General features: G+C 54.3%; 1 protein-coding gene across 1 annotated transcript in view; it reads left to right on the top strand.

Moving 5' to 3' along the window:
• Vav1 (vav guanine nucleotide exchange factor 1) overlaps nucleotides 1-24,319 on the top strand; it is a 49,046-nt gene that overhangs the window by 14,713 nt on the left and 10,014 nt on the right. The window contains exons 2-22 of the mRNA XM_046443901.2: nucleotides 11,647-11,763; nucleotides 11,886-11,944; nucleotides 12,030-12,098; nucleotides 12,361-12,469; nucleotides 12,555-12,650; nucleotides 13,359-13,427; nucleotides 13,558-13,661; nucleotides 14,154-14,253; nucleotides 14,891-14,986; nucleotides 15,218-15,286; nucleotides 15,453-15,539; nucleotides 15,640-15,725; nucleotides 16,203-16,335; nucleotides 17,161-17,270; nucleotides 17,958-18,059; nucleotides 18,245-18,342; nucleotides 18,426-18,448; nucleotides 18,619-18,664; nucleotides 20,243-20,379; nucleotides 20,689-20,754; nucleotides 23,754-23,785. Of these exons, the coding sequence (XP_046299857.1) occupies nucleotides 11,647-11,763; nucleotides 11,886-11,944; nucleotides 12,030-12,098; nucleotides 12,361-12,469; nucleotides 12,555-12,650; nucleotides 13,359-13,427; nucleotides 13,558-13,661; nucleotides 14,154-14,253; nucleotides 14,891-14,986; nucleotides 15,218-15,286; nucleotides 15,453-15,539; nucleotides 15,640-15,725; nucleotides 16,203-16,335; nucleotides 17,161-17,270; nucleotides 17,958-18,059; nucleotides 18,245-18,342; nucleotides 18,426-18,448; nucleotides 18,619-18,664; nucleotides 20,243-20,379; nucleotides 20,689-20,754; nucleotides 23,754-23,785 (1,808 nt within the window). The remainder of the gene's footprint in view (nucleotides 1-11,646; nucleotides 11,764-11,885; nucleotides 11,945-12,029; nucleotides 12,099-12,360; nucleotides 12,470-12,554; nucleotides 12,651-13,358; nucleotides 13,428-13,557; nucleotides 13,662-14,153; nucleotides 14,254-14,890; nucleotides 14,987-15,217; nucleotides 15,287-15,452; nucleotides 15,540-15,639; nucleotides 15,726-16,202; nucleotides 16,336-17,160; nucleotides 17,271-17,957; nucleotides 18,060-18,244; nucleotides 18,343-18,425; nucleotides 18,449-18,618; nucleotides 18,665-20,242; nucleotides 20,380-20,688; nucleotides 20,755-23,753; nucleotides 23,786-24,319) is intronic.

Genomic DNA, 24,319 nt, shown 5'->3' with positions numbered 1-24,319 from the left:
TGGTGGTCAGCACAGAGGCAGATTTTTTATTTTTCCTGAATATTTCAATCCAAGATGTATGGTTTACCCCGCTGGTGCTGAGCCTGCGATACAGAGTGCTGACTCTGTGCTAACTGACAAATGATATTTAAAGCAGGAATTGATAAATTTTAGCCTATTTATAGACCTGAGCCATCAGCCCAACAATAAAAGACTGGACACAGCCACCTCTGCCCAAGCTTCTCCCCTCCTGCGCCTGCGCCTGCGCCTGCCGGTCTGCTTTGGCTGACTGGTTTGCAGGTCCCAGTGTTCTGTGGCTGTGGGGCTGCAGTTCTCCAGGGCATGCTGTTTGGGGTTTAGCTGTGGGGTTGTGAGTAGCAGCGCTTCGCCCCTGGTTAGTGCTTGGCGGTGTACAGGTGGAGCATCCCTACTCCAAAAACCTGTGATCCGAACTCAGGAGCTTTTTGAGCCGACGTAATGCCACAGTCTGAAGCCTCAATGCACACAAACTTTTGTTTCATGGGCAAAATTATCCAAAACATTGTATATAATTTTCTTCCTGCCGTGTGTCTAAGGTGTATGTGAAACAAAAGAATTTTTGTATTTAGACTTGGGATCATCCCCAAGATTACTCACTGTGCATGTGCAGATATTTCCAAATCTGCAAAATCCAAAATCTAAAAAAAAACAAAAAAAAACCTCCCAGTTTTAAGTTCAGACAGGGACCCTGGCAAGTCATTATACCTGTGGTGGCTCCCTTTACTTAGTCTGCACATCAGCAATGAAAATACCAGCTAAGTCCCCCGCTCAGAACCTGCTGCAAAGCCCAACCCACTGAGCCCCATCAGGCACTGATGCAGCAAGCATATATTGAGTGCCTACTGTATGCCAGGCACTGGGGCCCAGGGGCAGCCACAGCAAACAGGGCCTTGTTCCCACAGGGTCTTAGGCTGGCAGGGAGACAGACCTCAAAGTCTAAAAATCAATCACAGTTTGTTGGGTGATCAACAGTCCCCAGCCACAGTGGCCCTAGTGATCTAGACGGAGCACGGATGCTTGGCTTTTGAAATCTCAGTGACACAGAGCCCGGAGATAAACGCAAGAACAGTCGCCCAGTCTGTCGTCATTTTAGGGATTCCCAGCCTACACAATCTGCTTCTCCATGCTCCTGTCCATGAACGTTTGGGTGGATCCCACCTTCCGCCTGTTACCAGTAAACTGCTGTGAGCCTTCCGGCCCAGGCCTGTGTGTGGACTCACGCTTCACGCTCCCGAGGCAGTGCCTGGGCAAGGCCTGGAGCGTCTTTCTACTTAAGAAACGGACACTCGTCCAAGGCAGAAGCACTGCTGGACCCTGGGCTGCGCAGACCCCTCCTCCTGGCTCTCCAGCTCTGTGTCCCCGAGGGGCAGCCTGCCTTGCCCTCCTGCCCCCTCCAGCACCCCAGAGCCTTACCTGAGCCTCCCCATGTCCCCACAAACACGGGTCTAGCACACCTGTTCACCATCACTGTCACTGAGCACTGATGCCCACTGCTACCTGCTGGGGCCTGGCTCCCTGCCAGCCGGTAAGCCCTATGGGAACAAGGCCCTGTTTGCTGTGGCTGCCCCTGGGCCCCAGGGCTTGGCATACAGTAGACACTCCATATATACTTGCAGCATTAGTGCGTGCTGGGTCTTGGTGGGTCGGGCTTCGGAACAGGTGCTGAGCGGGGATGTGGCTGGTATTTCCATTGCTGATGTGCAGACTAAGTAAACGGAGCCACCAGAGGCCCAGTGACTTGCCCAAGATCCCTGAGACGGCACTGGGAGTCACCAGATTCACGTGTGGCCTCTCCCCGCAGCCCGATCCTGAGTGTGGGCTGGGTGGAAGGTGGGGGAGGAGAACAGGCTGGTTTATAGGGCGCTTTGCCAGCAGGGCCAAGTCTGTAGAGCCTGCCCCTCCCCTTCCAAGCTTTGAAAAGGCTGCACAGCATGCCCACCTTCTCTGGGCAGCATGTGGGTCCCTCGGGTACCTGAGCCTGCAAGATTAAGGGTCTGAGGGGCTGGTGCCGGGGCCCCTCCACCCTCTCACTATCTCCCCCAGCCAAGCCCCGGTGACAGGCATTTCCTGTTTCCGGCCATCTCCCTGGGGCTGGTGTGGGTGGGGGAGCCAACAGCAGTGTGGTGCTCAGCTCTGGGTCCCCTCCGCCCAGCCCCCAGCAGAGGCCTCCCCCTCCCCCTGCTTCCCTGAAGGAAGGCCTGAGACCTGCTGCCCTTCCTGCTCTCTGTCTTGGGCAGGGCTGGGCTGAGGGGGAACACAGTGGCAAAGGGGGAAGAGGGCGCCTTGGCTTCACCGCAGTGCCTGCTGCTGATTTGCATAGGAGCACAATGCTGGCCCAACCCAGGGACCATCTCTGAGGTTCTGGAGGAAGGAGGAGGGGAGCTGAGAGTTTTGTCCCCCCCCAAAGAGAGGAATTGTTCTCACATAACTGCTACATTTAAGGGTCTCCAGTCCTTTGTCATTTTCTTGCATGCCTGAGGCTACCGGGAAGTCCTTCTGGTGGTCTAACCACAGTCATTGCTGCTGTCTGAGGGAGCCCCTTTTGTAGCTGGCCTCACCCCAGCCTGGAGGGGTGATGAATCATACCCCCTTTCCCCCTTTGGGGTATCACATGACTGAAGGGAAGCAGTCTCAAGGCTCAGCTGATACCCTTGAGGTCAGAAGGGAATTTCCTCTCTTGGGTCAGACACAGCCATCTGCTTAGTCGCCTCTGATGACCTGCTGGTCTGCTGTGGGGCCAGCCCACAGCCCACAAAGAGACTTCGTGTGGTTCAAAGAGGCAAGGTGGCGCACCGGTTAGGGGCATGGCATCTGGGTTCTGTGTGCTGGGATCTGGTTCCCCATTCCTACCTCTGTGGCCCCGGGCAGGTGATATCCCCTTTCAGAAGCCTCGGTTATCCCATCTGTCAAATGGGAATTCATTCCTCCAACAACTCTTACTGAGCATCTACCAGGTGCCAGACAGGTAGCAGGTGTGAGGCCGCAGCAAGGAACAAAACGCAAGGAGAATTCTGCTTCCATGGAGCCGATGTTGCTGTGTGTGTGTGTGTGTGTGTGTGCGTGCTCATGTGTACACACGTGCTTGTGTGTGTTTGAGGGATTGTCTCCAGACAGCTTTGGGAAAACAAGTCTATAGTGAGGGAGGGAAGGCAAGATGTGGAACAGGGTGCACGCGTGTGCTGCTTGTAGGCCCAAGCATGTGCAGTGACAGCCCACGCCTGTCATCCCAGCTATTCATGAGGCTGAGGCAGGAGGCTCTCAAGTTCAAGGCCAGCTGGCCTCTAGCTGGAGACTCTGTCTCAAAATCAGGTTGTAGCTCAGTGGTAGAGCATCCCTGCATTCAATCTCTAGTACTGAAAAAAGAAAAAATATATATCCTAATGAAAGGAGTTGAAATTTATGCCCCCACAAAAACCTGTGCACATAGACATTTGCAGCCGATTTCATATACCCTAGGATCCCAGCGCTGTGACATTCTAGGAAGGGCAGAACTATGGAGACGGTAACCAGATCTTGCTCAAAAGAGAGAGGTTGCTGGGAAGGGAGGGAGCGACGGCAGGGCACAGAGGACTTGTGCACAGGGAGACTCTTCTGCATGAGTCTGTGATGCTGGAGACACGGCCTTACATGTTTGTCCAAATCCACAGATCGGACAACCCTAGGAAAGAGCCCTAATGTGTAATGTGGCTGTCCTGGGTCAGTGTGGGTTCGTTGATTGACATAAAGGAACTCCTCTGTGGGGGACCTGACCGTGGGAAGGCTGTGCGTGGTAGGGCAGGGGTACCTGGCGGCCCTCTGTACTTTCTGCTCAACTTTGCTGTGACTTAGAGCTCTTCCAAAAATATAGTATATTATTAAAAAAAAGAAGGGGCGGATGGAGACGGTAGGGCCTGTGGGGGTCGCTCGCCTCCCTCCAGCTCGACAGGGTCTAGCATTTCAAGAACAGCCCGCTCCTCAGCCGTGTGCAAAGACAGAAGACCCCCTTCAGGGCTCAGCAACCCTGACCCGTGGACCTGACCCAGCCAGGGTTCCCGAGGGAACCGTGGGGGCTGCAATGGCAAGAGCTGAGGAACTGTAACCACCACCATGGTCCTGCAAAGCCGAGGACTTTGTTATCTGGCCTTTTGCAGAAAAAAAAAACTTAATGAGGTCCTAACTCCCGGGGTCTTACACCAAATAAAGAAAGTTTGACTCATGCAACAGAAATCATATGTGGGTTTTAGGTTTCGCTTGGTTCAATAATTTCAACGATGTCATGGACGACTGGATATTTCTCTGCAGTTGGTCCTTCTTCAGGCTTCAGGCCACTCCAAGATCTCCCCCTTGGGGCATCCAGTGGCTGCAACTGCTTCAAACCTCTCACCTCAGCCTCCACCACTAAGGGTTTGTAGAAGTCCCCCCCCCCCCCCCCCCCCCCCCCGGCCTGGAAGAGGAAGCCTAGGTCTGGGGTCCCTACTCTCATTGGTTTAAACTGGGCCACGTGGTGATCTCTGAACCAATAGCTGTGGGCAGGGGAGGGGATATGCTAATTAACAAGAACTGGGGGTGGAGTCTTTCTTATCCCTTGTGACCACAAAAGGAAGGGGAAGAAACTATTTTGCGCAAAGGTAAATCAGGGCTCTGATGTGTGTGCAGATGCTCCTTCTTGATTGTGCCTGGTTGCTTCCTCGGAACTGGAGATTTGATGGCTGATGAGATGGTGCCTGCCCTCAAGGATGGTGGTCTCCCGGGGCTCTGGGTCTGCTCAGTGACCACCTGGTGCCACCACGGCTGCTGTGAATTCTCTAGGACAGCTGGTCTGCCCTGGAACAGGGTGGAGATGAACTTACCCCTGACCTCGGGAGGGCGAAAGAGAGACATAGTTATTCCAGGAGCAGGTGGAGCCGCTGGAATCCTACAGTCCTGGGGGAGAGGCAGTGGGTCCCACCGCTTTGAACCGCTGCTGGGCTGCCTGTGCTAAAGCCAAACGTGTGGCCCAGAACGCAGAAGTTCCCCTCCTGAGCGGCATCCCAATAAATGAATCCATCAAAAGAAATGGCGAGGAATGTTCAAGGCAGGGTTCTTCCTGGAACCGCGATGATGGAAACAACCCAAATGTCTGTCAACAGAAAGGCGGATACAGGAAGGACAGCACGTCTGTACAGTACAGTAGCTGTGTGGGGAGATGTCATTACATCTGTGTTGCCCTGTTCCTTCCTAGCAGCCTTCGGGACTGTGGGAAATAAATCTCTTTTCTGTAGTATGCAAGAGAAAGCACGACTTTGGCAGACCACTGTGCCTTCTGCCACAAGGAGGCAGTGGGAGAAGAGTTAAGGGCTAGGAGGAAGGAGTGAGCCTTCTTCCTCTCTGGGTGTCTACCTCTCTGGGAGATAAAGGTTAAACACTGGTGGGCATCTGGGGTCTTTCCAGTTTAAAAACATGCGGGTCAATGAATGATCCTGGGCTTCCTAGCCTGAGCTGAGATGATGATGATGAAGGTGATGGTGATGGTGGTGATGGTGATGATGATGATGAAGATGGTGATGGTGGTGATGGTGAAGATGATGGTGGTGGTGAAGGTGATGGTGATGGTGGTGCTGATGCTGATGACAGCGATGTTGATATAGTGATGATAGTGATAATGACAATGATAATTTCCAGACATTAAGGGCTCACATATTAAGTCCTTTACACACTTAGTCCCTGAATTGTGACACGGTTCAGTAGGCATAAGTTCTCTATACCAGTTTGTTGTCTTTATCCCCATATCACCTTGTTAGTACTGTGCAACACAATTTTTCAAAAATTGAGAGTGTCAGAAAAGCATTTATTATGCTCATGTGCTATGTGGATCAGCAATTCTGAAGTGGCTCAGCTGGGCAACTCCCCCTTGGGGTTTCCTATGAGGCTGAACCCAGATGGCAGGAGGGGCTGCTCTGGTGTGAGGGCTTGAGTGGAGTCAGGGGAGCTGCTTCTCAGGTGGCCCAGCCACATGGGCCTCTCCACAGGACTGATTGAGCAGCCTCACAGTATGGCGGCTGGTGAGTAACCCAAGAAGACAGAGTGGGAACCACAGGGACGTTTATGACCTTGAAGAGTCACTTATTGTTACTTTCACTGTATTCTGTTCATCACACGAGGTCAGTCTTGGTTCACTGTGGGAGGGGATTACAAAAGTGTGTCCCATCTTCTCATGCACACGGGGAGCCAAGGACTCTGGGGCTCTCTTGGAAGCTGGCTACTATCATCACATTAATGGTTGTCCTTGATTGTCCTAGGACAGGACTGTCTTGGCTATTCATGATTCTGTATTTTCCCACATAAATATGATTAAAGCATCAAATTCAATAAAAAATCCTTTTGGGATTTTAACTGAAATTCCACTGATTCTAGAGCTTAATCTTGGAGTTAAGAATTTTAAACAATTGAATCTTTCTTGATAAGAATTGGTGTACATTCTACTCTATTTATGTAGTTTTTTCCCCATGTCCTTCAATACAAGGACACTTTTCTTCATACAGGGTCTACACTTCTTTTTGTTAGCTTTGTAAGCTGTTCCGTGTGTGGCTTGGTTTACATCTTTAGGCAAATGCTAAATGGTTTCCTTTTTAAATCAAAGCCCGATTTTCCTGGTGACTTGCTAAATTCTTGGGTTTGCCTTGCAATCAGTCCCAGCGCCACACACGTGTGTAACCCACACCCTTATCAAGATGCAGAACCTCTCCGTTGTTGTTTGTGGCCTTCTTGAGTCAACCTCGCCACCCTCCCCTTGCTCCTGCGGCAACCACGGCTCGGCTCTGATTTCTATCACCATAGGTTAGTTGTGCTGACTCTAGGATTTTGAAAAATATTATATTTTAGGCAACATTTTCTGTTTGCTGTGTATGTACCGACATGCAGTGGACTTTGCCTATTGGATTTACATTCAGAAACCTTGTATTACTGGTAGGGATGTATCCATATATTTTGGGGAGTTTCCGAGTTGCCGGGAGTAGTTTCCGTGAAGGTTGCCAATGTGCCTCTCTCCTTCTTCTGTTTGGCTTCTCTGTTGGGTACAAGTGTGGCAGAATTTGATGCACAGCCAGACCCCTCTCCAGCCCTCTGCACCTTTACCTCAGTTCCCATGTCAAAGGGAATTGTTCCAGCATTTCACTATTGGCTACAACATTTTTCTCTAGAGCTTTTGAAGATGACCTTCACCTGGTTACAGAAGTTCCCTTCCAACCGGCTTTGTCACAAGATATTTTTTCCTTTTTTTTAAATCACAAATGGCTGTGGAATTGCTACTGTGTCTTTTAAGTTTCTCTCACAGTTGCTAATCTCTTTTGACAGAGAACAGGCCTGGGGTCAGAGCCTTAGGCAAGAAACAGGATCTGTTTGAGTTTAATAACATTGTATAACAGAGATTTTAAGGCAATTCTGTTTACAGGTAATAGTCTTGGTTTTCCTTTTATAGTAGGATGAGAGGATCTCTTTCTCTGTCCCTGCCCTCTCCCTCTCTCTTGCAGTACTGAGGATTGAACCTAGGATGTTCTACCATTGAATTGCATACCCAATCCCTTTTTATTTTTCAGACAGGCTCTTGATAAGTTTCCCAGGTTGGCCTTGAACTTGTGATCCTCCTCCCTCAGCCTCCCAAGTAGCTGGGGTTTCAGGCATGCCACCAACCTTGGCAGATATCTCTTCTGAGATACACTTAATTTATGTTAAACCAAATTTAGAGTCCAGTTCCAAATGTAGTGCTTCAGATGAAAAGTGGCTACAATTAAGAAGATACCATCTGAAGGTGGAAATGAGGGAGATGGTGATACCTGTGGGTGCTGCCTCCTCAGATTCAACCAACCTCGGATTTTAAAAATATGTGGACAAAATTGGGTCTGCACTGAGCACGTATAGATGTTTCTCTTGTCATCGTTCCCTAAACAATGCAACACAACAACTGTTTTCAAATAACATTACATTGTTAGGTATCCTACTTCATCTCGGGATGATTTAAAGTCTACGGGAAGATATGCAGAGGTCCTGTGCAAACACCATGCCATTTTACATTAGGGACTCCAGCATCCTTGGTTTTGGCGTCTGTGGGGGTCCTGGATACCAAGAAGCCACTACCCAGTGGAGACTGTATGGAATCTGTTCGCGTGCGGGGCGGAGGCGTCCAGGTTGAGCACGGGCTTTGGGGTCGTAGTGTCTGACTTGCGTCCTGGCTGAGTCCCTGCCTCATTTTCATTACTTGAGAAATGAGAAGAAGAAGAAGAATGCCTTTCAGGGTTGGGAGGTTCTGCCTTACTTTTGCAGAGTGCAGGAAACGGAGCCACGCGGGTGGCAAGGAGACACAGCTGGGGGCGAGAGGTGGGCTCCAGGGTCCATGGGCTTGGCGCTCCCCAGTGGCTCCCCACAGACTCATTCTCACTGTCAACAGCTGTGGGCAGGTCCCTCCCGGTCCCAGCTTGCTTCCTGTCGGTGGAAAGGGCTGCGAACTCAGCTGGCCGTGCCCAGCCCTCCTCCAGCCGATGCTTCCAAGAAACATTTTCATGCTGCAGGGGAGGCTCAGGACGGCAGGCGCTTGCAGGTTAGGTTCCAGACCCCCGCGAGGAAGGGAGTTACAGGAAGCTTTTGGTTTCTCAGTCACATAAAATGTGTTTACACATCCTGTAGCCTATCGAGTGTGCAGTAGCATTATGTCCAAAATAACATTGCTGTCCCTTCATTAAAAAAAAAATTACTGGTAAAAACGGCAGGAATGATCTGAGCTTTCCAAGTTACAGTGTGTTTGCTGGTGCAAGGTCCTGTCTCCGCGTTGGTGGCTGCGGACTGGAGTTGCTGGATGTCGTGGGCTGTGGCAGTTTCTTAAAGCAAGACCCCGTGGTGGCGTTGGCTGCGTGGACGGGCTCCTCCTTTCCTGGAACCTCTCCCTGAAGCCTGTGGTGCCACCTGGGAATGTTTCATGTGCAGTAGAAGCTTTTTCCAAATTAGAATCAGTCTCTCGAATCCGGCTGCTGCTTTGTCACCTGAGTTAAGGAGAGGGACAGGCGGGTCCTGGGGCCTGTGGTGTGGTCAGATTGTGTGGATTGTCTGCCGCCTTGTCTGGGTGCAGTTACGGGCACCCCAGAATGACTGCAGTGCTACTGCCACAAGTCACTGCTTGTACATCCCCACAACAGATAGAAGAATCATGACAAAATCTGCAGTGTCATGAGAATTGTTGGAAGAGGGGTTTTTTCTTGCTCCGCGGTAAGATTCCCGTGGTCCTTCCATTTGTCAAACATGCGCCACCGTGAAGCAGAGTGAGGCATACCTGTCTCACTGCTGAGGGACAGACTCCCAGGCCGCCACCTCTGCCCACTTGTCAAACGTGTCCGGTTTGCTACCTGTGGGACCCTGCTGCAGGTGCTGGACGTCATGATGGCGGGAGACCGTGGCTCGGCCTCCTCAGGCTGGCACCTCTCTTGGGGGAGGTGGACAGTCAGGGACAGCAGACTAAGCAGAAGGTGCCGGAGTGTGGGGTGTGGTTTCCAATAGGTGGTGGGAGGAGGCCTCATGGAGGAGGTGGCCTTGGAGCAGGGACCTGGGGACCTGGGCACCTCGGGGGGGTGCTGTTCCTGGGGCAGCCCCATTGAGGCACCATGGTCAGCCTTCCAGCCCTGGGAGAGAAGACCTGGGATGACCACCTGGGTGGGGGAAGGTCCACAGTGGCTCACAGTCTCTGAGGTTGTCCTCTGTGGCTGGTTGGGTTCACTGTTTGGGGCCCGTGGTGAGGCGGACCGCCATGGCTCCCGGCAGAGGAGCTGCCCACCCCAAGGCAGCAGGAAACAGAGACGGGAAGGGCCTGGTCCCATAGCCCCCAGTGACCCAGCTTCCTCTGACTCGGCTCCACTACTACGGGTTCCTTCACCTCCCAATAGTCCCACAGGCTAGGTGAACAAGCCTGTAGCCTAAGGGCCTTTGGGGACACTTACGGTCCAATGGTAACAGACACAGAGGTTTAAATGACAGTTAATTCTTTAATAACAAACGTTCCACCCCCCACCCCCCCCATGTTCACTCCTTCTGCTCCCGCCACACGGGCTCCGAGCTGCTGCACCAACAGCCTAGGCTTGGTCTGCCTCAGGGCCTTTGCCCCGCTGTGCCCTCGGTTTAGAATGCAGTTCCCCTCCGTGCTGTGGATTGGATTGAAATTCATACACTGAAGTCCTCAGGCCTGGACTTTGGAACACATTTGGAGCTAGGATCTTTACAGAGCAATGAAGTAAAAATGAGGTCATGAAGGTGGGTCCCAGTCCAACACCATAGTTGTCCTTACACAAAGAGGAGACCAGGACTCAGAGAGAGGGAGAAGCACTGCAGACACAGGGAAATGTGTCCACAAACCCAGGACAAAGGCCCCAGAAGAAAATGATCAGTCAGATTTTTTCATTGCTGTGGCCAAAAGACCTGACAAGAGCAACGTGGAGGAGGAACAGTTAACACTGGCTCAGAGGCTCAGAGGCTCAGTCCAAGGCTGGCCAACCCCTCAGCCTGGGCCCAAGGCGAGGCAGCGCATCAGGGCAGAAGCAGCTCAGAACAGGGCAGCCAGGAGCAGAGACAGCTCCGGTCACCAGGGCAAAATTTCAACCTCAACGGCACACCCCCAGGGACTACTTCCTCTAGCCACACCCCGACTGTCTACAGTGACACCCAGTTAATCCACTCAAGGGGATTAGGTCGCAGCTCTCATGATCTAACCATTCCACCCCTGAACATTCTGGCACTGTTTCACGTGCGCTCTGGGGGACACCACGCATCCAGAACATAACAGAAACCAAGCCTGCCTGCACCTTGTTCTTGCACGACCAGTCTCCAGAACTGTTCCGGACGTTTCCTCTGAATGGAATCACACAGGGCGGGGTACTTTGTGACTGGCTTCTTTTCCTGAGCTGTTTTCAAGATCCACCCAGGTGGTAGCCGGAAACAGTACTTCATTCCTTTTTGTGGCCAAATAATATTCCTTGGCATGGATTCGCCCTTTCTGGACACTTCCTGTTACTGGAGCACATACTTATGGTTGTGGAAGGTGCATTTTAGTTAGACCTTCTAATGAAAATGCCCCAGGAGTCCTGGTTCACACTGGCTCGGGGACAGTATTGGGGGCTGAGGGAGAGAACCAGTCTGCACGCCAGGGAGGGTGGTGGACAGTTGGGTACAGTGCTTTAGAATCTCAGGACCTCAAGAGAGCTTCCTTTTCTTTTTTCATCAGAGCCAGGTTGTGAAAACCAGGGCCATGTCTATGTGCTTGACTTCTGCGTGAGTTAATGTCCTTCAGACTCCAGCCACAGTAACCTGACCCAAACTGGCTTTGAAAAGGCAAAGAGTGTGTTGACGTTCAGGGGGATTCCGCACCTGTGGAATGAATCAGCCCATACGTGACCTGGGGTTTTGGTCTAACAGAGGGTCCCAAGGTTCGCCCACGCTTTAGCATGCCAACGTGTCATTTCTTTTTATGGACAAACAGTCCTGTTACTGCCTACACTACACTTTGCTCATGTGTTAGGGATTAATTTCATGTTCTGTAAATTGAACTGGGGGGGGGGGTCCAGGAGGGTAGATGGCTTCAGGAGGGTCTTGATCTTTCTCAGAAGGCAGCGGATCTCGATCTTTCTCTCCCCGCAGTTCCTGTGCCTTAAGAACATCCGGACCTTCCTGTCCACCTGTGGAGAGAAGTTCGGCCTCAAGCGGAGTGAGCTCTTTGAGGCCTTCGACCTCTTTGATGTGCAGGATTTTGGAAAGGTGAGCTGGGTGCCTAAGGTCCCCGGAGGCTTGAGGTCCACCTCAGGGTCGGCCTCGTCCTGGAGGCTGTGCCCTGGCCTGGGTGTGGGAAGGGCTCTGTGAGCAGGCGGTCTTCGTCCTAGGTCATCTGCACCCTCTCTGCTCTGTCTTGGACCCCGATCGCCCAGAACAAGGGGATCATGTGAGTAACCACGGGGACACCAATCCCCCTGTGAAGCCCCTCCCTCCTGGCCCCAGGCCCCTGGCTCACACCTTCTGGCCCCCAGGCCCTTCCCCACTGAGGAGGACAGTTTGGGTGACGAAGACATCTACAGTGGCCTGTCTGACCAGATTGAGTGAGTACCAGGCCCCGGGGGATGGAGGCGATGGGAGTACTGCTGTGGTGTGGGGGTGGGGGGGCTCTGAGGGACATGGATCTGCCCGGGGGTCTCAGGGGACACCACCCTGCCACAGGGGTCTGAGGGACACCGTCCTGCCCTAGGTTAGGAGGACACAGCCCTGGGCTGGGGGGTATGAGGGGACACAGCTTTGATACAGAGGGGTCCGAGGGGTCCCTGGCTTGGGGGCTGGTGGCCTGCCTGACTCGGAGCCCCACAGCGACACTGCGGAGGAGGACGAGGACCTGTACGACTGCGTGGAGAACGAGGAGGCCGAGGGCGACGAGATCTACGAGGACCTCATGCGCTCGGAGCCCGTGCCCATGCCGGTGCGAGGGGCGCCGGGGGGCCACGGGGGGCCTGGGCGTGGTGAGGGCCACCCGGGTCCCAACCCGCTGTCCTCCCCGCCCGCAGCCCAAGATGACGGAGTACGACAAGCGGTGCTGCTGCCTGCGGGAGATCCAGCAGACGGAGGAGAAGTACACGGACACCCTGGGCTCCATCCTGCAGGTGGCCGGGCGGCCTCTGCCTTTCCTCCTGCCACCTTTCTCTGTGTCCTCCTCTTGTCCCTGGTTCTCCTGTCCCCCCTCCTCAGGGTGGCTGTCTCCACGGTGTCCTTTAACCCACCTCGGGCTTCCCGCACCGGGTGGCTGCCCCTCTCCGTTCCTCATTCTCTCCGTTGTCTGTCTTTCCTTTCTCTGTCCCTTGGTCAAGCAGCCAGTGGAGATTTAATTAACGTCCCTGTGTCCAGCCCCTGCAGCACCCCAGGCAGGGTGAGCTATGAGCCCAGTGCCCTGTCCCTGGGCCACCATCATCTCCCAAGGAAGTCACCCCCACCCAACCCCAGCATCAATAGTCCGCGTCCTGCCCCTGTGGTCAGTCGGCTGTCCCTGATGTTCCTATGGGGAGTCGCAGGCCGTGTGGCCTTTCTTTGGCATCTAGCTTCTGTCACCGAGCACAGCGTTCCGTCACACTGTGGTGGTGGCAGAGCCTCAGGCCTGTCCTAGGGGAGGGGCATGAGGCTAGGATGTGACTCTGATCTGAACACTCAGGCGCAAGCTCCGGGGTGGACATTGGCCAGCTCTCTGTCTCATCTGTCTCTTGTCTGACGTTTTGCCTGCGCATCTCTGTCCCCTGTCTCTGTCTCTGTCCGAGTCTCCCCGGGGCTGCCCGGGGGAGGGTCTCAGCCTCCCTCACTTTCTCTCTCCCCCTTCTCAGCACTTCATGAAACCCTTGCAGCGGTTCCTCACGCCCCAGGACATGGAGAACATCTTTGTCAACATCGAGGTGAGCCCGTTGATCCCCAGCCCTCTTGGGCCTCTGTCCCAAGTGGAGGATAATCCACGGGTGTCACCTGGCCTGCCCCGTCCCCGAGCCCCAGGCTCTGACCCCAGTCCTCGCCCCTTCCTCCAAGTAGGACCTGCTTCGTGTGCACACCCTCTTCCTAAAGGAGATGAAGGAGGCCCTGGCCACCCCTGGATCACCCACCCTGTACCAAGTCTTCATCAAATACAAGGAGAGGTGAGACCCAGCTGGCCAGATCAGAGCCCTGGGAGCCCCTGCCCTGCCTGGGTGGGGCTTGGGGAGAGCTTGCCATCAGACCACTGGACAGGAAGGACTTTTTGTTGTGTGCTTACAGACCAGGCAGGGGCTTCCCATCTCTGGTTCAGTTCCCAGCTGTGCTGTGTGATACTGGGAAGCTACTAACCTCTCTGTGTGTCGTCTTCCTTGTCTGTAAATCAGAGTTCACTTGGTTGTGGGAGGGTTGAATAAATCAAGGTATAAAACGCTTAGCACAGGGCCCAGCACACAGTAGCCACTCAATAAGTGTTTGCTAAATAAGTGGACATTGGGCAGAGACTAAAGTCAGGCTCTCTGCTGAAAGCTGCATGTGTATTATCTCATTTGATGTTACACTAACTCTGTGTAGGTGCTGTGTTAGGCCCACTTTATAGATGGGGAAACTGAGGCTCGGGGATCTGCCCTTACCCTTTGGCCTGCCTCTTCCTGTAGGTTCCTTGTCTATGGCCGCTACTGCAGCCAGGTGGAGTCTGCCAGTAAGCACCTGGACCAAGTGGCCACGGCCCGGGAGGACGTGCAGATGAAGCTGGAGGTGGGGGCTGGGCTGCCTCTGGGGGGTTCTTCTCTTTGAGCTGGAAATGGCTCCACTTTCCAACTGGGGATCTGTCAAGGTCCCGGGGAGGGATGTTCTAGGCAGCCAAGGGGAGGAGATGAAGCAGGGCCGACATGGACCAGCGCCCGGAGCCCAGCCTCAGCTGAAATCCTGACCCTGGACCAAATGGTGACCCCCAGCTGACCGTCAGCCCCGACTGAGCCCTAGCACCATGTCCCACGTGGGGCTGCACTTCCACTGAGCCCTGATCCTGAGCTGGACCCCTGAGGGGACCTGTGTGTCTAGTGGAAATTCAGAGAGGCTAGGGACAATGAGGTTGGGGACCCTCTAGGCGGGCCCCTCTCCCCTTCGGCCCTTTCGGCTGGCAGAGTGCCTGGCCTCCAGCCCAGCAGCACTGGCCACCTTGAGGTGCTCTTCAGCTGCTCCTGGCGGGCCCCTCATTTCCCTGTGGGGATCGGTGGTGACCCCCTCTGGTGTCCCTTGCTAGAAGCACCCAGCTCTGGGTGGAGAGGTGCCCTGTGTTCATTCACGTCTGTCCGCTGCAGTCCCCTGCGTTGGGCTCATCCTGGCCCCCAGGGTCCCCCTCTCCCTCACACCTTTGTTTTCTGTCCCCCAGGAATGTTCTCAGCGCGCCAACAATGGCAGGTTCACCCTGCGGGACCTGCTCATGGTGCCCATGCAGCGGGTGCTCAAGTACCACCTCCTTCTCCAGGTGCCAGCACCAGCGGGTCCTCGAGCCTGGCTTTGCCTACCTGAGCCTGTCTGTGGGGCGCTGGGGCTGGCTTCCCCGGCTTGGGGCGCTAGGGCCCTCTGGGATGGGTCATTCGGGTACATCCCAGCCTCCAGGGAGAGCAGGATGGAGGAGGACCCCGTGGGCCAGCCCAGTTTGAAAGTCCCCCAGCAGTGGGCAGGCCCAGGTGAAGCCTGACTCTGGTTCCCACAGGAGCTGGTGAAGCATACGCAGGACACAGTGGAGAAGGAGAACCTGCGGCTGGCGCTGGACGCCATGAGGGTGAGTGGGGTGTGGGCCTGACCGCGGCGCATGCTGCGGAGACTCTCTGTGAGCCTCTTACTGGGGGCTGACCCTCCATCTTGGGCCAGGTAAAGGACTGCGCCGTGTATGTGTGTGTGTGTGTGTGTGTGTGTGTGAAGCCACACTCTTCCTGTGCCACCCCCAGGACCTGGCGCAGTGCGTGAATGAGGTCAAGAGGGACAACGAGACCCTGCGGCAGATCACCCACTTCCAGCTGTCCATTGAGAACCTGGTGAGGGCGCGGACAAGGGTGGGCCAGGGGTGTGGTCACATGGGAAGGGGTCTGTCGCCTTCTTGGTCGTCACTTGCTAGACCCTCTGTGTGCTGCGTAGGGCCAGTCTCTGGCCAACTATGGCCGGCCCAAGATCGACGGGGAGCTCAAGATCACTTCCGTGGAAAGGCGCACCAAGACGGACAGGTGAGTGGGGCAGCTTGGGTCTGGGGTGGAGCCGGATGGGGAGGGGCCAGGTTCCTAGGTGGGCGGAGTCAGCTTGGATGGGGTGGAGCTGGGGCAGGGGGCAGGGAAAGTGGGGGGAACCAGCTTAGAACTGAGGAGCCCGGATTCCTAGATCGATTGGAGGTTGGCCTCGTCGTGGATTTGGGGAGGAGCCTGGGTAGGGATGAGGGTGGAGTCTGATTTCTAGAAAGACGGATGGGGTCCCCCAACCAGCGCGTGGAGCCAGGACGGGTGGGTGGGTAGAGCCAAGGCTGACAGGTGGCTGGGCCAAGGCGGATCAAGTGAGTGAGGTCAGGGTAACAGTGGCCCTGGCCAAAGGGGCCAAGGAGGAGGAGGAGAAGGGACGTCAGAGTGCTAGAGGGACAGGAGGTTGGGGCTAGGAAGGAGGTGCCAGTGGTTGGGAGGGGTCAGACCGTGGCGCCCGCCCGTGACCCGCAGGTACGCGTTCCTGCTGGACAAAGCTCTGCTCATCTGCAAGCGCCGGGGGGACTCCTACGACCTCAAGGTCTTTGTGAACCTGCACAGCTTCCAGATCCGGGATGACTCCTCCGGAGACCGAGAGAACAAGAAGGTGGGGCTCTGACGCCTGCTTGTCCTCGGTTGCAAGGGGCCGCTCGGGTCTGGGCACCTAGCCTTTGGACTGCTCGGCGCGTGCGCACACGGGTTTGCTAGAGCGCGCAGAACGGTGTTCATTAGCCCACTGAGCACCCAGGGCACATCCTGCAGGGTCTTCTAGGCTCTGGGGCTAAAACCGAAACAAAGCAGCTACCATCCTTCTCCTGTGGTGCTTCCATTCTTGTAGGAAGCAAGAAAAAGACAGCGATGCTTTCCACAAAGAATGGGGCCGGGTGGAGGGGCTGTCTTCCCAGAGCCCGCTGGCCAGGGTGCTGTCTGTGGCCGTGGCCTTTGGGCCAAGCCGCTGTCCCTCCTGCTGCTGGCCCTCTTTCTTCCCTTTCCTTTCTCCCTCCTCCCAGAAGCTTCCCCTCCCTGGCTGCTCCTCTGTTTCGGGGTTCCCCACATCTCCCTATTTCCCTCCCGGTGCTAATTGCTCTCTTGAACCTGCCAGCCTGTGGGTCTGTCTCTCCTTCCAGGCTGGAGTCCAGGGGCAGGTCCTGCTCACTGCTCTGTCCCCAGGTCCCTAGCAGGTGTCTCATCTCCCAGCAAATGCTCTGGAGTAACTGATGGATCAATGACATCTCTGTGGGGTGTGTGTGTGTGTGTGTGGCTTGTGGTTGTGCGTGTGTATTCGGACATCCGAGGCAGCCCTTGACAAGGGTAGGAGGGCAGCGTACGAGGGGCAGAGACAGTCCTTTGTCCCTGTGGGGGAGGGGATCATGGGTGCAGGGCCCCACCTTCTGCAGGGAACGGTGCCTTCAGTCCCAGCTCTTCTCTGCAGTGGAGCCACATGTTCCTCCTGATCGAGGACCAAGGTGCCCAGGGCTATGAGCTGTTCTTCAAGACTCGAGAGCTGAAGAAGAAGTGGATGGAGCAGTTTGAGATGGCCATGTGAGTCCCCCTTCCCCTCCCTCCTTCTGTCCTCAGAGGACTCCATCTTGCTTGTGCAGGGCTGGGCTCTCATCCCTGCTCTGTCCTGACATGCCATGAGACCACTCTGAACTTCAGTTTCCTCATCTGGAAAATGGGAGAAGGGGCTCCAGGTTCATTCAACCTCAGCATGTGAAGATTCTGTGAAGCTTCAGCTGCCAGCTTGGAAATCTCTTCTACTTCCTCTCCCTCCTCCCTCCTCCCTCCTCCCTCCTCCTCCTCTCCCTTTTCCTTTCCTCCTCCTCTTCCCTCTTCTCCTCCTTTCGTTCTTCTCCATCGTTGTCATCTTCTTCCTCCTACAGAGATATAATTCACGTAACAACTGCACCATTTCATAGTGTAAGTTCTGTGACATTTAGTGCGTTCACAGTGCTGTGTGGCATCACCTCTCAACTGCAAACCTTTTCCCCACCCTGGCGACCCCCTGCCCGTCCTGCTCACACTCCACCCATCTCTCCAGCCCCTGGCCACTACTGCTGTGCTCCCCGTCTCTGCGCATGTTCCCAGCCCCACTGGTCAGCACAGGCAGAGGTGGAGATCCACCTGCAGATGATCTGACAAACCGGGCGGGCCATCTTCACGGGGACTCTGTCCAGCCTGCAGAGGGATGAAGTGTCCATCCTCTCTGCTTTTATATTTTCCCTTCAGCTCCAACATCTACCCAGAGAACGCCACCGCCAATGGGCACGACTTCCAGATGTTCTCCTTTGAGGACACCACCTCCTGCAAAGCCTGCCAGATGCTGCTCAGGTGGGCGCTGGGGCGGGGGGGCCCAGGGCCCAGGCTGGCCAGCCCTTCCCCTCTAGAGCCCCCCATCCTGGGAAGCCCCGCCTTGACCTGTCCCTCTGCCTCTGGCGAGGACGCGCGCTGTGGGCAGCATGGTCAGCGAGCCCGTCCACAGTGCCGACTCTCCCCCACCTCCCCCTGCATTCCAGAGGCACCTTCTACCAGGGCTACCGCTGCAATCGGTGCCGGGCACCTGCACACAAGGAGTGTCTGGGGAGGGTCCCTCCGTGTGGCCGACACGGGCAAGGTACCAGCGGGAGGGAGCAGGGGAGGTGGGCTCACTTCTCCGTGGGGGGTTCCCCACCCTAACGCTTTCCTTTCCTCCCGTAGACTGTGCCGGAACTATGAGGAAGGTGAGACCCCCCCACCCCACACCTGCTTCCTTCTGTGCATGGGAAACCACAGGGGGCAGCACCCAGGAGACCCCAGCCGTGGGCCCTGTCCTCTGCTGGGGAGACAGCGATGGGCTGAGGGCCGGGCTGGGCACTAAGGGCCTGCTGGCCTTCTCCTTCTCTCCTTACAGGATAAGCTGCATCGAAGGGCTCAGGACAGAAAAAGGAGTGAACTTGGTGAGTGGGCAGGGGGCCGCCCGGGGAGGGCAGGAAAGCTGGTCTCTGCTCCAGGGGTGTGGACCCAGGCACTGATCTTGATAATCACGTAATGCTCACGTCATGCCTGGCTTATAACTGTGACCCCGAGTTCCAGTCCCAAGGAACTGACACCCAGGGCCATTCAGAAATAGCAACGCGATTTCTTTACTGACTTTGCTCAGCTGCTGTGAAGGACCGTGGCAAAGCTGATTAAGATCCTCTTTCTAGCAAGGTGTGGTGGCACGCCCTGTAATCCCTGCAGCTCAGGAGGCTGAGGCAGGAGGACCTCGAGTTCAAGGCCTGCCTAAGCCAGGCTCTAAGAAACACAGCGAGACCCTGTCTCTAAATAAAATACAAAAAAAGGGCTGGGGATGTGGCTCAGTGGTAAAGCCCTGGGTTGAATCCCAGTACAACAACAACAAAAAATCTTCTTTCTCTTCGACCATCTTTTCTTATTGACTTCCCCCCCACCGCGCCACGCTGTAGTCTCAGCTGGCTGGGCCACCTCTGATCCTTTACCCCTACAAGAGGGTGAGGAATTTTTTTCTTTTTCTTTTTCTTCCTGTCCTGGGGATGGAACCCGGGCTCTGGCAGTGCCAGGCAAGCGCTCACCACTGAGCCATACCTCAGAGCCTATATGCTTTGCACCAAGACAGAAGACACATGCTGTAAGGGGCAAAGAGGGAATCAGTCTTGAGTGTTTGGCTCAGCAAACTTACGACCATGAAGTCAGCAATCGGATCAAGGTTTAGAACATTTTCATCATTTCAAAACAGGAATGTCCAATATAAAATAAAATGAGTTGCCCTTAAATAGTATTAACCTTTGTTCACTCAGACTAGCACTTCAGGTGCCATCTGTCACCTGTGGCTGGTGGCTACCATGTCTGATGTGCACAAGTTTGAACATTTCATCACCACAGAACACTTTATCAGACAGCATTGCTAGTCAGCACCATGTCTCCCAGAGAGGGCCACTGTTTACCCCTTCGTGGTAGAGTAGTTTTGCCTGCCTTTGGATTTCCTACCAATGAAGCCCTGGGTGGTTTCACGTATGTTCTTTTTGCATCTGGTTCTTCTATTCAACACAAAGTCACTGAGATTCATTGATGTGGTTGCTTGCAGCAGTAGCGCATGCTTTTCCATTGCTGTCTATTATTCCGTTGTACGACCATATCACAATCTGTTTATCCATCCTATTTATTAAAGACACGGGGTTCGTTGCCACTTTGAGGCCATTGCAAATAAATGCTGTGAACATTCTTGTTCCTGACTTCCAAGGGACATGCTTTCATTTCTCTTGGGTGTGTGTTAGAGTGGAACTGCTGGGCCCCGGGTGGACGTGGGTTAGCTTTAGCTTTTGGCCTAGCTGTTGACATCCTGCCCAACCATTCTCTAAAGCGAAGCTCCATCCCAATTTACAGACGTTCCGGTTTCTCACATCCTTGCCACCCCGGGGCGCTGCTGGTCCTTTTACTCTCAACTACTTTGGTAGGTGAGAGACAGCTTTGGAAGTCCCTGCGTGCCACTCACCTGTGCCCCACCTTCCTGTCCCCAGGCCTGCCTAAGATGGAGGTGTTTCAGGAGTACTACGGGCTCCCCCCGCCTCCCGGAGCCTTCGGGCCTTTTCTCCGCCTCAGCCCCGGTGACATCGTGGAGCTGACGAAGGCCGAGGCTGAGCAGAACTGGTGGGAGGTACGGGCTCGGGCCCTGGGGTGACGGGGGACCCTGTGGGAGGCCATGGGTGCAGGTGACCTCGGGGAGTAGGGTCCTGTCTCCTAGACTCTGGAGATGGTGCCTGGGGTGGGGACGTGGACAGGGTTTCCAGGGGTGGTCCTTCTGAGTTGGCCAGAAAGCTGATACTGGTTGGTACCTTTCTGGGCCATCCAGAGGTAGATGGGCAAGCAGAGTGGCCACTGGGCAGAGGGGTGGACACACACACACACACACAGACACACACACACAGCAATGAGCTCCGTCCATGTTTCTGTCTCTGGGTTTTAGGGCAGGAATACAGCTACCAACGAAGTCGGCTGGTTTCCCTGCAACAGGGTGAAGCCCTATGTCCACGTGAGTGCCTCAGCCTGGATGGAATGAGGGCAGGGGGCCACAGAGGGTCCTGGGAGCGGGCAGATGTGGGAGGACACCCCTGAGGACCATCAGATGGGTCATTCCTCACTGCTCTGCTGCCCCGCCAGGTGACCTCAGAATGGAGCCAGGAGGGAGATCAGCCCCTCCTCCCAGATTCTTTATGTGTGTGTGTGTGTGTGGGGGGGGGGCTCCTTATAAGGTGTGCGGGAAGGAGGAGGGGTCCAGAAGGTGGGCCAGTCCTGGCTTCCCTTGGAGAGCTGAATCGAGTCCTGAAGACACGTTGTCCACTCTGGATGGACACACCTGTCCCCTGTCCTCGCGGCTCTTCTCTGCTCACTCTTTACAATTGCTGTGCACCTTTGCCGTTCTCCCCAGACCTCGGACACCCCTTCCTCCCTCAGTCCCAGAAATGACCCCACTCTCCACTTCACAGTCCAAATAGCGGTCTGCAGCAGGACCCCCGTCCAGCCTTACCCCCCCCCACACTTGCTCGCGTGTGACCTCAGGGGCTCCTGGGTGACCTCAGGGGCTCCTGGGTGCGAATCTACACATGTATTATTTGTTTTTCCTGAAACAGTTAAAAGTAAGTTTGTGGATTTATTTTCCATTTACCTAACACTTGGTAAGACCAGGAACCTTCTTGTAGGGAATCATACATAGTGTGATTTAAAAAACATGAAGTATGTACATTATAATCTGATTTAGTTCATTGTCTACTTAGATTTTGTCAGTTTCCCCAAAAATGTCATAGAGAGATTTGGGTCCGGTGATCTCTCCACTGTCAAATTACACTGTGAGCTTCCTACTTCATCAATCTTTCCAAATTTATCGGGGGGTCGTCTGCTGTAAGGAAGCTAGTCTCTACCCCATTTGCCTGACTATCCTTCTGTTGTCTCCCTGCCTGTCTGTCTGTCTGTTATCTGTCTCATCTATTGTCTGCCTACCTCTCTGTCATCCATCTGGTCTGTTCTCTCTCATCATCATCAATTACCCACTTATTATCTACCCATTCATACCTATCATCTATCCGTCATCCATCTATCCGTTATCTACCCGTCTATCCACCAACCTGTCCATTATCTATGATCTATTAATCACCTATCTATCCATCATTCATCTCTGTCCATTCATTATCCATCCATCCACCATTTATCTATCTCCCATTATCCATTACCTACCTGTCAAACATGTAGTCAATCTGTTATCTACCTACTATCCATTACCTGTCAATCAGCAAATCAATCCATCCATCAATCATCTATGAGGAATAGCTGTGGATTCTTACTTTAAAATTGTCCCAGCAGGAGCCCTGTCAGGCTGGTCCCTCTGTCCTTTTGACGTGTCCCCATCACTTTTTGAGCATGTCCTTATTTTCTGACACAGTACCAGGTCCATCTGGAACTTTCCCGGTCCCAGTCTTGGAGTTGACCGTTTCTCCAAGGTGCTTTGTCATGGGGCCTCGTATTCAGAAACCGAATCTGAGCACCTCTCCAATTTCTGCCTCCAAATGAGACTGCCCGTGGCCTCCTCTCCTGTTACACCGAAAGCTCTGAGAATAGATACAGCAAATTACCACTGTCCATCCCACCCAGATCCCTAGCCTCCGCTGCTACCCACCTCACGACACGACCACTGCTGTGATTGTTATCATGCCTGTCTGGAGTTTCTGATTGCAAATACAGTAGATCTGCATGTGCATTCCTGCTTGACTGCAGTTCCCCCAGAGGCTCAGTACTCGCTGTTCTGCCGCCCAATCCCCCACCTTAACCTACCTCTCCTTGTCACTGGACTGGAACGTCTCACCTTCCTTATTCAACAACTGAGGTGAACTTTGCACAACATAAAGTTAACTGTTTCCCAATGAAGAGTTCAGTGAAGTTCAGTTCACTTGTGGTTATTAGGTTCCAGCTTTCTGGAACAGGTAAGGGCACAGACACTCAAAGTGAATTGGCAGTCACCTGGAGCCCCAGGGGGCTGACTGCGGAGGAGGTGACAGGCCTGGGGTGTCTTCTGGGGTGATAAAAAGCATTTAAAACTCAGCAGAGGTGGTGGGTCCTCCTTTTTTATTATTTTTAAATGTGGTAAAACACTCATCGCAGAACATTTACCAACTTAATCATCTTTCAGTTACCACTGCCAATGATCCAGTGGCACTGAGCATGTCACGTGTCACAAAGCTCCAGAACTTTCTCGTCCCAGTCAACACTAACCCCTGTCCCCTCCCTGCCCCCGGCACCCACCCTTCTATTTTCTGTCTCTCTGGATCTGACGACTTTGGGGATCTCCTGGGAGTGGACCCTGCAGTAGTTGTTCCTTGGGGGTCTGCCTGTCCCAGTGAACACAGGTCACCCATGTTGTGGGTGTCAGAACTTCCTCCCTTTTGACGGCTGAGTAACAGCCCAGGGTGTGGACGCTCGCATCTTCCACCCTGGACACCTGGTTGTGCCGTCCTTTGGCCATTGTGGGCAATGCTGTTGTGACTCTGGGTGTGCAGATATCTCTTGGAGACCTTGCAATTATGGCTTTTGATTTTTTGAGGAGCTACCCAACGGTTTTCCACGGAGGCTGCTCCAGTTAATATTGCTGCCAACAGTGCGCTGGGTACAGTTGCCACGTCCTCACCAGCATTTGCTGTTTTACGGTCTTTCTTTTTTCTGGGGGTGGGTGTGAGGTGTGCACTTTCACACTTATTTAGATCAAGGTCTGGCACGTGCTTTCTGTAAAGAGCCGGGTGCTCAGTATTTCCACTGTGCTTGGTTTGAGGGCCCTGATCAAACAGGTGGGAGGAGGACCCCTCCCCTGCCTGTGCCGGGGCAGCACCCCCTTGCTCCGCTGCAGGCCTGATCCCGGTGAATGGCACCGTGGCTGGCACATGATTGTCGGAACGCATGCTGGTGGTGTGAGGGAGGGAATGAACCAAGGTTGGCAGCAGGTGCCCGGCGGCCTTGGCCCTGAGTTGGTGTCTGTCTCTGTTCTAGGGCCCTCCTCAGGACCTGTCTGTCCATCTCTGGTAAGTAGGACAGGGGCAGGGCCCCAGGCTGGGCATGGGAGGGGCCCCCAGGCCAATCAGCTCCTTGTCTTCTGAGCCCTGATTGCTGACCTGACAGTCCAGCCCTGGGCTGAGGGCTGCTGGGGTGGGGACAGACAGGGAAAGCTCCCGACCTGGAGTTTATGGAAGGAAAATAGTCACAGTGAGAGCTACGACGACGATGATGATGATGATGATGATGATGATGGCAGTTTCCTTTCCTCTGATTTCATTTTTATTTTGCCCACGTATTGGATGTTGAGCAGGTGTGGCTCCTGGATCCTGCTAAACTGGGTTCAAATCCCGTGCCCAGCTGTAAAGCTGACCTGAGCCTCAGTTTCCCTCTTTGGGAAGCAGCTTCGTAACGGGATCTGCTCCAAGTGTTAAACTCCTTCTACTCCTGTCCAGGCGCTCTTCTAAGCTTTAGCTGGGTTGTCATCGCAGGGTCCCTCCAAGGCGAACATCCTCCCCCAGCATCTGAACACCTCTGATTTGGGGGAGGCCTTGGACGCCGTG

Source organism: Marmota monax, unplaced genomic scaffold (genome assembly GCF_021218885.2).
Source record: "Marmota monax isolate L192 unplaced genomic scaffold, Marmota_monax_Labrador192_F-V1.1 WCK01_AAM20220418_F8-fsc00102, whole genome shotgun sequence".
In the NCBI taxonomy this organism is placed as follows: Eukaryota; Metazoa; Chordata; class Mammalia; order Rodentia; family Sciuridae; genus Marmota; species Marmota monax.
The sequence above is the reverse complement of the archived record's forward strand: the minus strand, read 5'-3'. Positions and strand labels throughout refer to the sequence as shown.